Genomic DNA, 10778 nt, shown 5'->3' with positions numbered 1-10778 from the left:
GCATGCCGGGAATCCCGCAGGCAACCGTCGCCACCACCGCGTTGGCCGCCTGCGGGCGCCGATGACCCTCCCGGAGGAGATGAAATTCCCGTTCTCGGTGCTGGCGTCCGTGTTCCTGTTCTTGGCCGAGACGCTGGTGGCGTTCTACCTGAGCAGCACCTACCACAAGGCAGGAGATGGCATCTGGCGGTCGCTGACCCTGATCTTCTCGCTGGTGCCCTGCGCTCTCGTGCAGCTCACGCTCCTCTTTGTGCACCGCGATCTCAGCCGAGACCGGCCGCTCCTGCTGCTGCTCCACCTGCTCCAGCTCGGGCCCCTCTACAGGTGCGTGCGTGACTCCCAGCCCTAGGCCGCACACCCCCCGGCCTCTTCCCGCCCAGCCCGGGCCCGAGGACCAACATCCAGGAGAGGCAGAGCCCTGAGTCCGGCACGAGCCACTCGGCTTTGCCCAGCCGGCTCTCAGGCGGGCGACTTACTGCCCAGAGAGTGGGGAGAAAGCCTAGGCGCCCCGCAGCACTCCCAGACACCAGGGCTGACATGGCCAGTGGGTCTCTGAATTTAGCCCAGCCAGGCGTCAGTTTCGAGTGATTTCGCCTCGTCCGACACAGGCCTGGCGATCGTCCCAAGCCCTGGGGAAGCGTGAGGTCCAAATCTCCCTTTCTCCAAAAAGCGTGCACACATTATTACATCCAATCCTTCGAGTCCAAGGCCTGTTTTCTCTGGGTCCCCTTCTGGGCCGTACCCCGTGCTTCACAGACTTAACATTCGTCTGGATGCAGAGATCGAGGCATCCGTCCAGCAGTTCTTTTCTCTTGGGTTGGAAGACTGCAGTGGGGAGCAAGGTAGTACCTTATGAATGTACACAGTGTGCCCTGAAAGCCCCCACAGTGGACCAGGGATTAGAAGTGACTACTAGCGACGTTTGTGGAAATCGATTTTTTTATGAACCACAAGCAAGTAGAATGGTATGGGATTGAAATAGACGTTGGCTTGTCTGGGCACTAAGGGGAGAGTTTCAAGTGTGGTTGTATCTTTCATCTTTGTAGGAAAAGTAGATGGTTTGCATTTGGATTGGAGATAACCCTGAATTCAGATGTAGGTGATAGAGGAACTCAGGAGAAAGGCTGGAAAGTCGCTTAAAATTCAAGTGCCAGTAAATTCAGCTAGCCAGGAATCTCCCTTGCCGTGACACACACACAGACATTGAACCCTCACTATGTGGTAGATGTAATTGTGCCGATTTTATAGATGAGGAAAATGTGGCCTCAGATCCTGTTAACAAGGCTTCTTAGTGGAACTCAGTTATATTCCCTACGCTCTGAAAGGCAGAGTGTGGAGTACTGTTTTACCAATAGTTCTCTCTTAGAATGAGAAAGTTTCGCCATCTTGGAAAAATTTTGAAAAACAATCCAGATGCCCATGCAACTAAATGATAATATTCCATTATACTCAGTCATTACTGCCATTTTAAATGTTTCTGGGGGCAAGGAAGGTGACTCAAGTAGTAGAAATAGAGCATGTGCGAGGCCCTGGCTTTAATCCCTGGCATAGGATGGTCCCTCCCTGAGCACTACAGGGGGCCCCTAAACTAATAATGAAATATGCTTCTAAATACTGAATAGTAGCTGGAGCAATGTACTGCAGGTAGGGCATTTGTCTTGGCGCACAGCTGACCCAGGTTTGATCTCTGCCATCCCAGGAGTAATTCCTGAGTGCAATGCCAAGAAGACTAGCCTCTGAGAATCACTGGGTGTGGTCCACACTCCCCTCCACAATAAATAAATATTGAGTAACCCAAGACAAAACTGATACTATAACATTGTGTATGAAAGCAGAATGGCAAATATAAACCCAAATTTAAGGAAATATACCAAGATATTAAAAGTGGTAAATTTTGATAACAGTTATGGGTGATTCAAGTTTTCTCCTGAAAGATAAAAAGAACAGTGCACTATTTTCTCTGTTATTATATAATTTTAGTCATTTTTCCCAGTGTCACACTAAAAATAACCAGTTAAAAGTTATCCTTTACCCCAAAAGGAGAGAGAGAACACAGGGGATTGCCCTGCCACAGAGACGGGGGGATGGGGGGATGGGGGTGGGAGGGATATTACCCATGGTGGTGGAAAATGGGCACTGGTGGAGGGATGGGTATCTGATCATTGTATAATTGAAACCAAAGCACAAAAAATTGTAAATCTACAACTTTAAAAAAAATAAAATAAAATAAAGGGGGGAAAAAAAAAAAACTTCATTTTCAAAAAATTGAAATCTGATAATTCTCAAATTGTAAAAAAAAAAAAAAAAAAAAAAAAGTTATCCTTTACCAAAGTAAACAAACATTAAAGAAAGTTTGATGAGTTGAATAAATAACTCCTCAGACAAAGTTTTCATATTATAAAAATTACCTATTTCTAGAAGATTCTGAATGGGTCATTGTCTTAAACGGAAAATAAAATGAAACACAAGAAATGCCCTCCCCCACCCAGCAACAAATAGTCTTGATCAGCAAACACTGTTTCACTCAGCTAATTTATTTCAAGGAGATTTTGGACCTAAGGTCTTCTGAAATGTGGCTCCAACCCTTTCTGATTGCAAAATGAAAAGAAAAGCAGTTTAATGTTCTGTATTAGCCCGAGTCCATTATCTGATTGGAAATTCTTTCTGCTGACTGATTGATTCTATTTTAACATTAAGACATTCAGCTTTACATAAAGACCAGCTTTATTTCTGCCAAACAAGGGAGAGTCATGGTATGTTTCTTTTTTCTTATCACTTGGACTTAGTAATATGTTGAAAAAAAGCTTTTGGGAATTTTTAGCTCTATTTATCTTAGGGTGTATATTCATATCCTTTTTAGGTGAGATGCTATTTTTGAGTTCACTTAAGTACACTGTAATGACTATTGGGTTCAATACTTCAAACAAGGCCTCACTCTTTTAAGGAAGCTTGGCAGAGAACAGCATAATTATTTAGTTTTAAACTTAAAATTTAAGTTGCAGTTTGTATATTAAGTTGAGTTTCCTCATTAAGGCTGGGTTGAAGTGATAAGAACATTGGCTAATATGTTGAGTCAATTTTTTTCTGTTTGAAGGGAAATGTTCTTGTGCTTGGTATATAAGTATTCTGGAAAATCAAAGGGCAAAACACTTCTTTAGCAACTGTAAAAATTAAGGCTCATCATTCTTTTGTACATGCCATACATTCATTAGGAGAGGGAATAAATATAAATGAATTGCAAATTGAAGGAATATTTCTTCATGTTTATTATGATATAGTGATGAAAATATATGAAAAATTGGGGTTTCTAAATGAGAAGCTAAGAATTTCCAGTAATTTTTATGGAATATTGCACAATGATTAGTATTTTTCTCTATTTAAACTTTCAATATTTTAAAATAATAATAGCTGGAACCAGACCAATAGAACAGTAGGTAGGTGTTTGCTTTGCATGCAGCCAACCCGGGCTTGATCCCTGGCACCCCATATGCACTACCAGGACTGATCGCTGAGTGCAGAGCCTGACAATTATCCCCACCACCCCCTCCTCAAAAAAGAACCCCCCAAAAGAAAAATGACTTAAATTTAAGGAGCTTTTTAAATGGTTTTCCGTCTTGCAAGCAGTAATTTCAAAACCATCAGACTGTCATTATCTCTTTCTGACAGTTGAGGAATTGAGGCTCAGTGAGATTAAACAAGTGGCTTTTCAAAGGTCACATGGAACTTTGTGTTTAACTAGTTCTTATGTACCCTCATGGAGCATGGTTGTCTTGTGACAAACACATATAAGAAATTATAGTATTTCTTTGAGCATTTTATTTTTTATTACTACTTTAAATAAGGTCTCTGGTACAACAGGATTTGTGCTGACCCCATCTTCTGGTTTCAGCAAAGGAATACATTTGTTCTATTATGATGCCTGTAAATAGGATTAAGTGAAAAAGAGGAATCATCCTATTGATGACATTAGGGGTCATCAAACTATGCCTCCCCAGACCAAATTTCCTAAATTTCTACTTTTGTAAATAGTTTTACACAGCCATAAAACCATTTACAAAATACTCTCATTCTTTAGGTCTTATCTATGGCTGTTTTTGTGCAGCAGCAATTGCACAAAAGATAAAGATCAGGGTCCCCAAAGTCTGAAATACTTGTGCTTTGTAAATATTTTACAGAAGTTTGTCAAAATACATGTTTGCCGAAAATTTACCTTGAATTATTTTTCACTAAGATATTTATATATAGCTATATTTATATGTCCTTGGAAGTAAAAACAAAACAGAATCACAGAACAACAAAGTAGACTTGAAGGAATTGGATGGGTCTTGTAGAACTGTAAAAGTAGAGTGGTTTTTAAAAATCAGCTTTCTTAAGGCCAGAGAAGAGAACAAGTACAGCGGGTAAGGCACTTGTCTTGCATGCAACTGACCCCACCTTGATGCAGCAGTGTTCTCTGAGCACCACTAGTTACAGTGCAAAAAAACAAAAATAATAATAATAATAATGAAAATCAAATCAAATTTCTTACCTATTGATGGCAGAAAATTTGGGGGTCTTTCACAAATTTACAAATCCCTTATTATATATTAAAACTATTTTAAATGTATGATTTGGGAAAAGCAGTGGATTTTGAGGGGTTCCACCAGGGTTTCAGAGACCACATCAAAAATTGGTTCATTCTTGGACCTTCTTTTGTTTTCAGTGGTAGACACTGAAGTTTCATTTCACCTACAATTCTTTATTATTTATTCTTTTATTTGGCTTTTGGGCCACACCCAGTAATGCTTTTCCAGCTTCCCCAGTGGTGCTCAGGAGACTATATGGTGCTGAGGATCACACCTAGACCTCCAGCATACATAACACACAAACTAGCTCTTTGCAATATCTTTCTGCCCCCTTACACACAATTCTTTAAATGCTTCTCATTTCAGTCACCTTTCCAGCATTAATAGAATTACTTTCTCCTCTGAATCTTAGTCTTATTCAGCCCTTACCATATACTGTTTTCTTGGTTTAGTCTTTGAAAACTGAAGTTTGGGCCAAATAGATAGTATAGTGAGTAATGCCCTTGCATGTGGCTGACCTGGGTCCAATTCTTGGCACCACAGATGGTCCCTGAGCACTGCCAAGTATGGTCCCCAAAGCAAAAAATAACAATAATGAGATCAATTTAAGAAATTTAAAAAAAAGCTTAAGCTTGATTTTATTATTCTGCTGAAACAGTCTGTTATTGTAGCAACAGCAGAGCAGGAAACAGATAAGCACAATTGAAAAGTATTTTTAAAGCCCTCTGATACAACTGTCTCAAGAACAATTCTTAAAGCTTTTTTTGAGTTTTCGGTCACTTCTGGCGATGCTCTGGGGTTACTACTGGCTCTGCACTCAGGAATTATTCCTGGTGGTGCTTGGGAGACCATATGGGATTCTGGATATCAATCCTGGGTCAGCTGCATGCAAGACAAATGCTGTACCCACTGTATTATTTCTTTGGCCCAAATATATATATATATATTTTTTTTTTAAATTTTATTGAATCTCCATGAGAGGTAGAGCATTACAAAACTGTTCATGATTGGGTTTCAGTCATACTATGTTCTAACACCCTCCACCAGTGAGATTTCCCAGCACCAATGTCCCCAGTTTCCCTCACACATACCCCCAAGTCACCTCCCACCCCAGCCTGCCTCTATGGTGAGCACCTCTCCACTCTCTCTTTCTTTCTCTGTCTCATTTTAGGCATTATGGTTTACAATACAGATGTCTAGCCCAATTCTAAAGTGTTGTATGTCTTTAACTAGCAGTGTTTGCTGATTTCTGTGATGTAACTATTTCCATTATGTCCCTCTTTAAATGATCAGTTGTTTAACAACTGGCTTACAAATTTCTAATAGATTTTTGAGTCAGTACAAACCAGTTCAAACACAGTTCATGTGTATGTGTTTGTGTGATTTGTATATATATATTTTTGTTTTTACAGAAATAGATTCACTGTATCACTGTCATTCTGTTGTTCATCGATTTCCTTGAGCAGGCATCAGTAACGTCTCCTTCATCCTAGCCCTGAGATTTTAGAAAGTGCCACATTCGAGGCTCTTTCAGGCTCAGGAGAATAAGACCCATTATCATTATCATTGATAATAAGATATAAGATAATAAGAGCGGGCCCAGTACAGAAATAGATTATCTCTGTATTTTCTATTGTAATTTATTCCCTGTACCTATAGCAAACATTATATGTATTTACAAATATCTACCATAAGTTTTAAGGGTTGGCTAACATATTTATATAGCATATCAGGTAGGGTGTTCGCCTTGCACGCAGCCGACCCGGGTTCGATTCCTCCATCCCTCTGAGAGCTCTGCAAGCTACCGAGAGTATCTGCCCACATGGCAGAGCCTGGCAAGCTCCCCGTGGCGTATTTGATATGCCAAAAACAGTAACAAGTCTCACAATGGAGACGTTACTGGTTCCTGCTCAAGCAAGTCGATGAACAACGGGAGGACAGTGCTACAGTGCTTTTATGATTGATTTAGCCATTGTTTTATTTTGGGACCTTTAGGGTATTCCCAGAATTTTACTAGGACAAATAGTCTAATGATTCAAACTCTTAGAGTACGGTTGCTTTTTTTTTTCGGGGGGGGGGAATCACACATGGTGGTGCTCAGGGCTTACTCTTGGCTCTGCACTCAGGGATCACTCCTTTAGGGGTTTGGGGGACAATATGTGGTGCCAGGGATTGAACCCTGGTCAGCCGCATGCAAGGCCCTATTCCAGCGCCCTTAGAGTAGAATTTCTGAGTTAATGTTTGAGAACTATGTTTTAAACTGAAAGTGTTATATAATAATATTAGTTCATTTATTAATTATCATTACTATGTATATGTTCTGTTTTCCTATTTACATTGTGAGCACCTTGGAATGAGCAAATGATATCCAATTGATTTTGTATGGTCCACAGCACTTAGTAAAATGCATCTGTCTGTATCTAGGAGACCGGTGTTCAATTCCTGGCACCACATAATCCTGTAAACCTTGCCAGGTTTAGCCAAAAACACCAAAGCAAACAAAATGAATTTGCATTCATCAAAATTTGAGAGTGAAACAATGCTTATTTTATTCTGCCTTTTAGTCTTAATGTGGAGTTGCTGGGTCTATTCAGCCCAGCTAATACCATGAGCTTCATTATTTTCAGCTGACCAACTTGGTCCAGGATCTTTTGCAGATTTTCCTATAATATATTAAATCTTTGTGATCCTACCAAAGTGTAGCAAACAAGTGTGTCACATAAACACTCACATTCGCATCCACACTCACACTTGCAGTCCCCACTATGCACCCTTTTTTCCCAGTTGAACAAACTAACAGAGGTGTAATAGTCACAAAATATGTCCACTTAGTAATATCCACAGACATTCCTGTATTTGCTCTCTTACAATACATTTTTTATTATATCAAATTATAGAATGGACTCTCACTGCTCTACTACCCTGAGGGTATAAGTACAAATTTAACATTCAATGAAGTAAATGAAGCCAGAAACTGTTCTTGTAACATTATAAAGTTGTGATACAAATGCATGTTTGGAAGAAAATATTCTTTATCAATTTTTAAGCCTCAGGCCATAAACCTTTTTTCTTATTCCTTGGAAAGACCCATTTTCCTCAGTCTCTCCCAAAATTTTTCAAATATACAGAAGACAACTAGAACGAAAAAACTATACAGCACTCAAGTACTCACCGTCGAAATTCTACATTTAACATTTTTTTTTGCATCTATCTATTCCCTGTATCAATCCATCAGACTGTTTGCTTTGTTATTACGGGGGTTTCCCCCTTTTTGTTTCTTAGGCCACAGCTGGTGGTGCTTAAGGCCCTGAGTGCAAGGCAAACACCCTATCCACTGTACTGTTGCTCAGTTTATTTGTGTGTGTGCGTGTCTGTGTGTATATGCTTTAAGTAAAATCACACACATCAGTACTCTTCTCTCCTTTAGTCCCCATAATCATTACTTACAGAAGGAAATCCAGTGTTCAAAGCTAGCTACTCGGCTGAGAAAGGTAACTAGTTATGGCTCCATCTAGGGCAGGTTTGCAGTTGCATTTATTAGACATACCTGGCAAGTCTCCAGGCATGAGTAACTTCAGTTCTGTCCTGGAAGGGTTTAAGAGAACAGAGAGATACATAATATATTGTCGTCTTCCAGGGAAATGCTAGCTAGATGGCAAAATGTTCTGTGCTGGGGTAGCTTCCAGCTATAGCTGCTACTTTAATGGAATTGATTTGGAGCATATATTGGATGTGAAATAGCTGTACAAATACATGGAATATTTACGTATATTCAAATTTATTATATATAGGCATTTCTGTTATATTTGTATGTTAAATTGCATATTAATGTAATTATATACATATCTGTGCATTCATAATTAAATATATTAAACATACATTACATGTATTAAATTTAATATGTGCATAAGTGCATTTATAACACACAGTGTCTTCTCTTCTTTATAAGCTGGCAGAATAACGACAGTCTAAAAGTGAAAGAGAGAGCTCAGGGGTTACCTGACTTGTGTCAGAAAAGGAAAAGTAAACATATTTTCTGTGGCTCTGGAGCTTGAACTGTTTCCCACTCTCTTTCTGGTTTCCTTGTTCTTGATGTCTTTCAGTGTCACCTCTGAATCTGGGTCTGACACAGTTCTCATTGACCTGCTGTAGGACCTCAAGAGGGCTAGTATTCAGAACTTTTCCTCAGAGCGGGTGATTTTAGAGGAGAGGCTATAGCTCAGAGTAAGCAATAAAGGGTTCAAGAATTAAGCTAAAGAAGTATAAGCAGAGTGACTGAGCAAAGAGAGAATCCTCTCTGCCTCTAATTCTCATGACTTACTGATTTGCTTCCAGGTGCTTCGAAGTCTTCTGCCTCTACTGTCAGTCAGGACATAAGGAAGAGCCTTATGTCAGCATCACCAAGAAGCGGCAGATACCAAAATATGGCCGCTCACAGGAGATTGAGAAAGAAGTGGGCCAGGCAGATGGCAAGCTATTCACTCATCGATCTGCGTTCAGCCGAGCATCAGTGATCCAGGCTTTCCTGGGCTCAGCCCCCCAGCTGACCCTGCAGCTGTACATAACCGTCTTGCAACAGAGCATCACTGTCGGAAGAAGTAGGTGTATATATATTTTTTTAATTTCTGCCTACATCTGGGGATCAAAATGGGGAATAGAATACGAAGTTAATGTTGCTTCAAGTGAATTCCTTTTTATGTGCCCAGTCTGTGGTTTAGTTATAAAGTTTAAAACTTAGTATTACCAGTGTTTATTTTGTTTCTGACTCAGTGATTGGGACAGAGCTCAAAAGGGTTCAGCTGTGCACGGTGTGTATCAGCTGGGAAGCCCAAAGATGGGGTGGGGGATATTGTCCACTAAAGGCTTGCTCATTCACATTTCTTATGGCTGATACTGGCTGTTGCTCAACCTTAGATCAGCCACATTTTATCTCTTTGGGTGTGTTTATTTGGACTTAGAATAGCATAGTGGATGCTTTTAAGGTCTCATGTAGGGTCCTTAGAGCCATAGAGTCAAATGATAGAACAAGCCCTTTTGGAACCCAGGTTTAGCAGTCATGTGACTTCAGTTCTCCCTGTTTTCTTTTCTTTTCTTTTACATTTTGGGCCACACACAGCAATGCTCCTGGTGGTGCCTGGGGCAGGGGGTGAGGGGGGTCCTATATAGAATGCTAGGAATCCAACCAGGGTCAGCTGTGAGCAAGGCAAGCACCTTACCCACTGTATTATCTTTTTGGTCCCTGCTTTTCCTTTTTTGCAGTAGTCATGAATCCCAATTTTGCCAAAGTCTGAGGGAAGGGGAGGAAACTCTTGATTCTCCCTAGGTAATGGCAGAATTTTGGGAGTTTGATGCTGTGACCATTTGGATATTGGCTCTGTTTTTCAGTGATATTTCTAAATCAGCTGAGATGGTTAGTTGTAACAGTTTTTCTGCAGTGAATTGTGGAAGTAAGTGCAATTTTCTATCTTCTTGGAGTTATTTAAATGGACACAGTTTTTTTCTTATATTTATTTATTGAGTCACTGTGGGAAAAGTTACAAAGCTTTCAGGTTTAAGACTCGGCCATACAATGATCAAACACCCCTCCCTTCACCAGTGCTCATTTTTCACCACCAAGAACCCCAATATACACCCCCAGCCCTCCCAATGCCTGTGAGGCAGATGATTTCTACTTAACTCTTTTCTACATTGATTACATTCATTATTTCAACAAAAATGCACCATTATTGTTTAGAATTCCACCCCCCCCCAAATCAGAATTGCTAAAGAGGCATTGTGAAATACTTTGTTTTCTATAGCTGGTTATGAGAATCATATTTTAGATTTTGGATTTCTACAAAGAGCCAGATAATTATGAGACTGGTTTCTGTGAGTCTTGTGTTATGTCTGTGCTGGAGAGCCACTTGTGGGGGGCAATTTATGACCTTGGTAGGGCGTGAAGGATGAGCCGGTACCGTCCCCCTTCCCATGAGACTGCAGTTGCCCCATCACCGCCAGCTCAAACCTGGCTTTCCTATAAACTCTGAGGCGGTGGCCACCTTGTATGCGGTCCAGATGCATTTCTGCCAAAAGCTGCTGGGTTTCGATATTTGTTTCTGAGTCTCTGGGATCATGGCCGTTAATCAGCTTGATCAGGAGCCAGAGAGGCCGTTTGTAGGCAGGGACTCGGGGTCTCCTTGGAATGGGGAGGAAAGGGCCGGTTCCACCCCCATC

The 10778-nt window shown here is 40.6% G+C and overlaps 1 protein-coding gene across 1 annotated transcript in view; it reads left to right on the top strand.

Annotated features, from left to right (window-relative positions):
- XK (X-linked Kx blood group antigen, Kell and VPS13A binding protein) overlaps positions 1-10778 on the top strand; it is a 60564-nt gene continuing 49786 nt past the window's right edge. The window contains exons 1-2 of the mRNA XM_056131214.1: positions 1-324; positions 8901-9163. Of these exons, the coding sequence (XP_055987189.1) occupies positions 62-324; positions 8901-9163 (526 nt within the window). The 5' untranslated portion in view covers positions 1-61. The remainder of the gene's footprint in view (positions 325-8900; positions 9164-10778) is intronic.

The sequence above is a fragment of the Sorex fumeus genome, unplaced genomic scaffold (assembly GCF_029834395.1).
Source record: "Sorex fumeus unplaced genomic scaffold, SorFum_2.1 ptg000086l, whole genome shotgun sequence".
Classification (NCBI taxonomy): Eukaryota; Metazoa; Chordata; class Mammalia; order Eulipotyphla; family Soricidae; genus Sorex; species Sorex fumeus.
The sequence above is the reverse complement of the archived record's forward strand: the minus strand, read 5'-3'. Positions and strand labels throughout refer to the sequence as shown.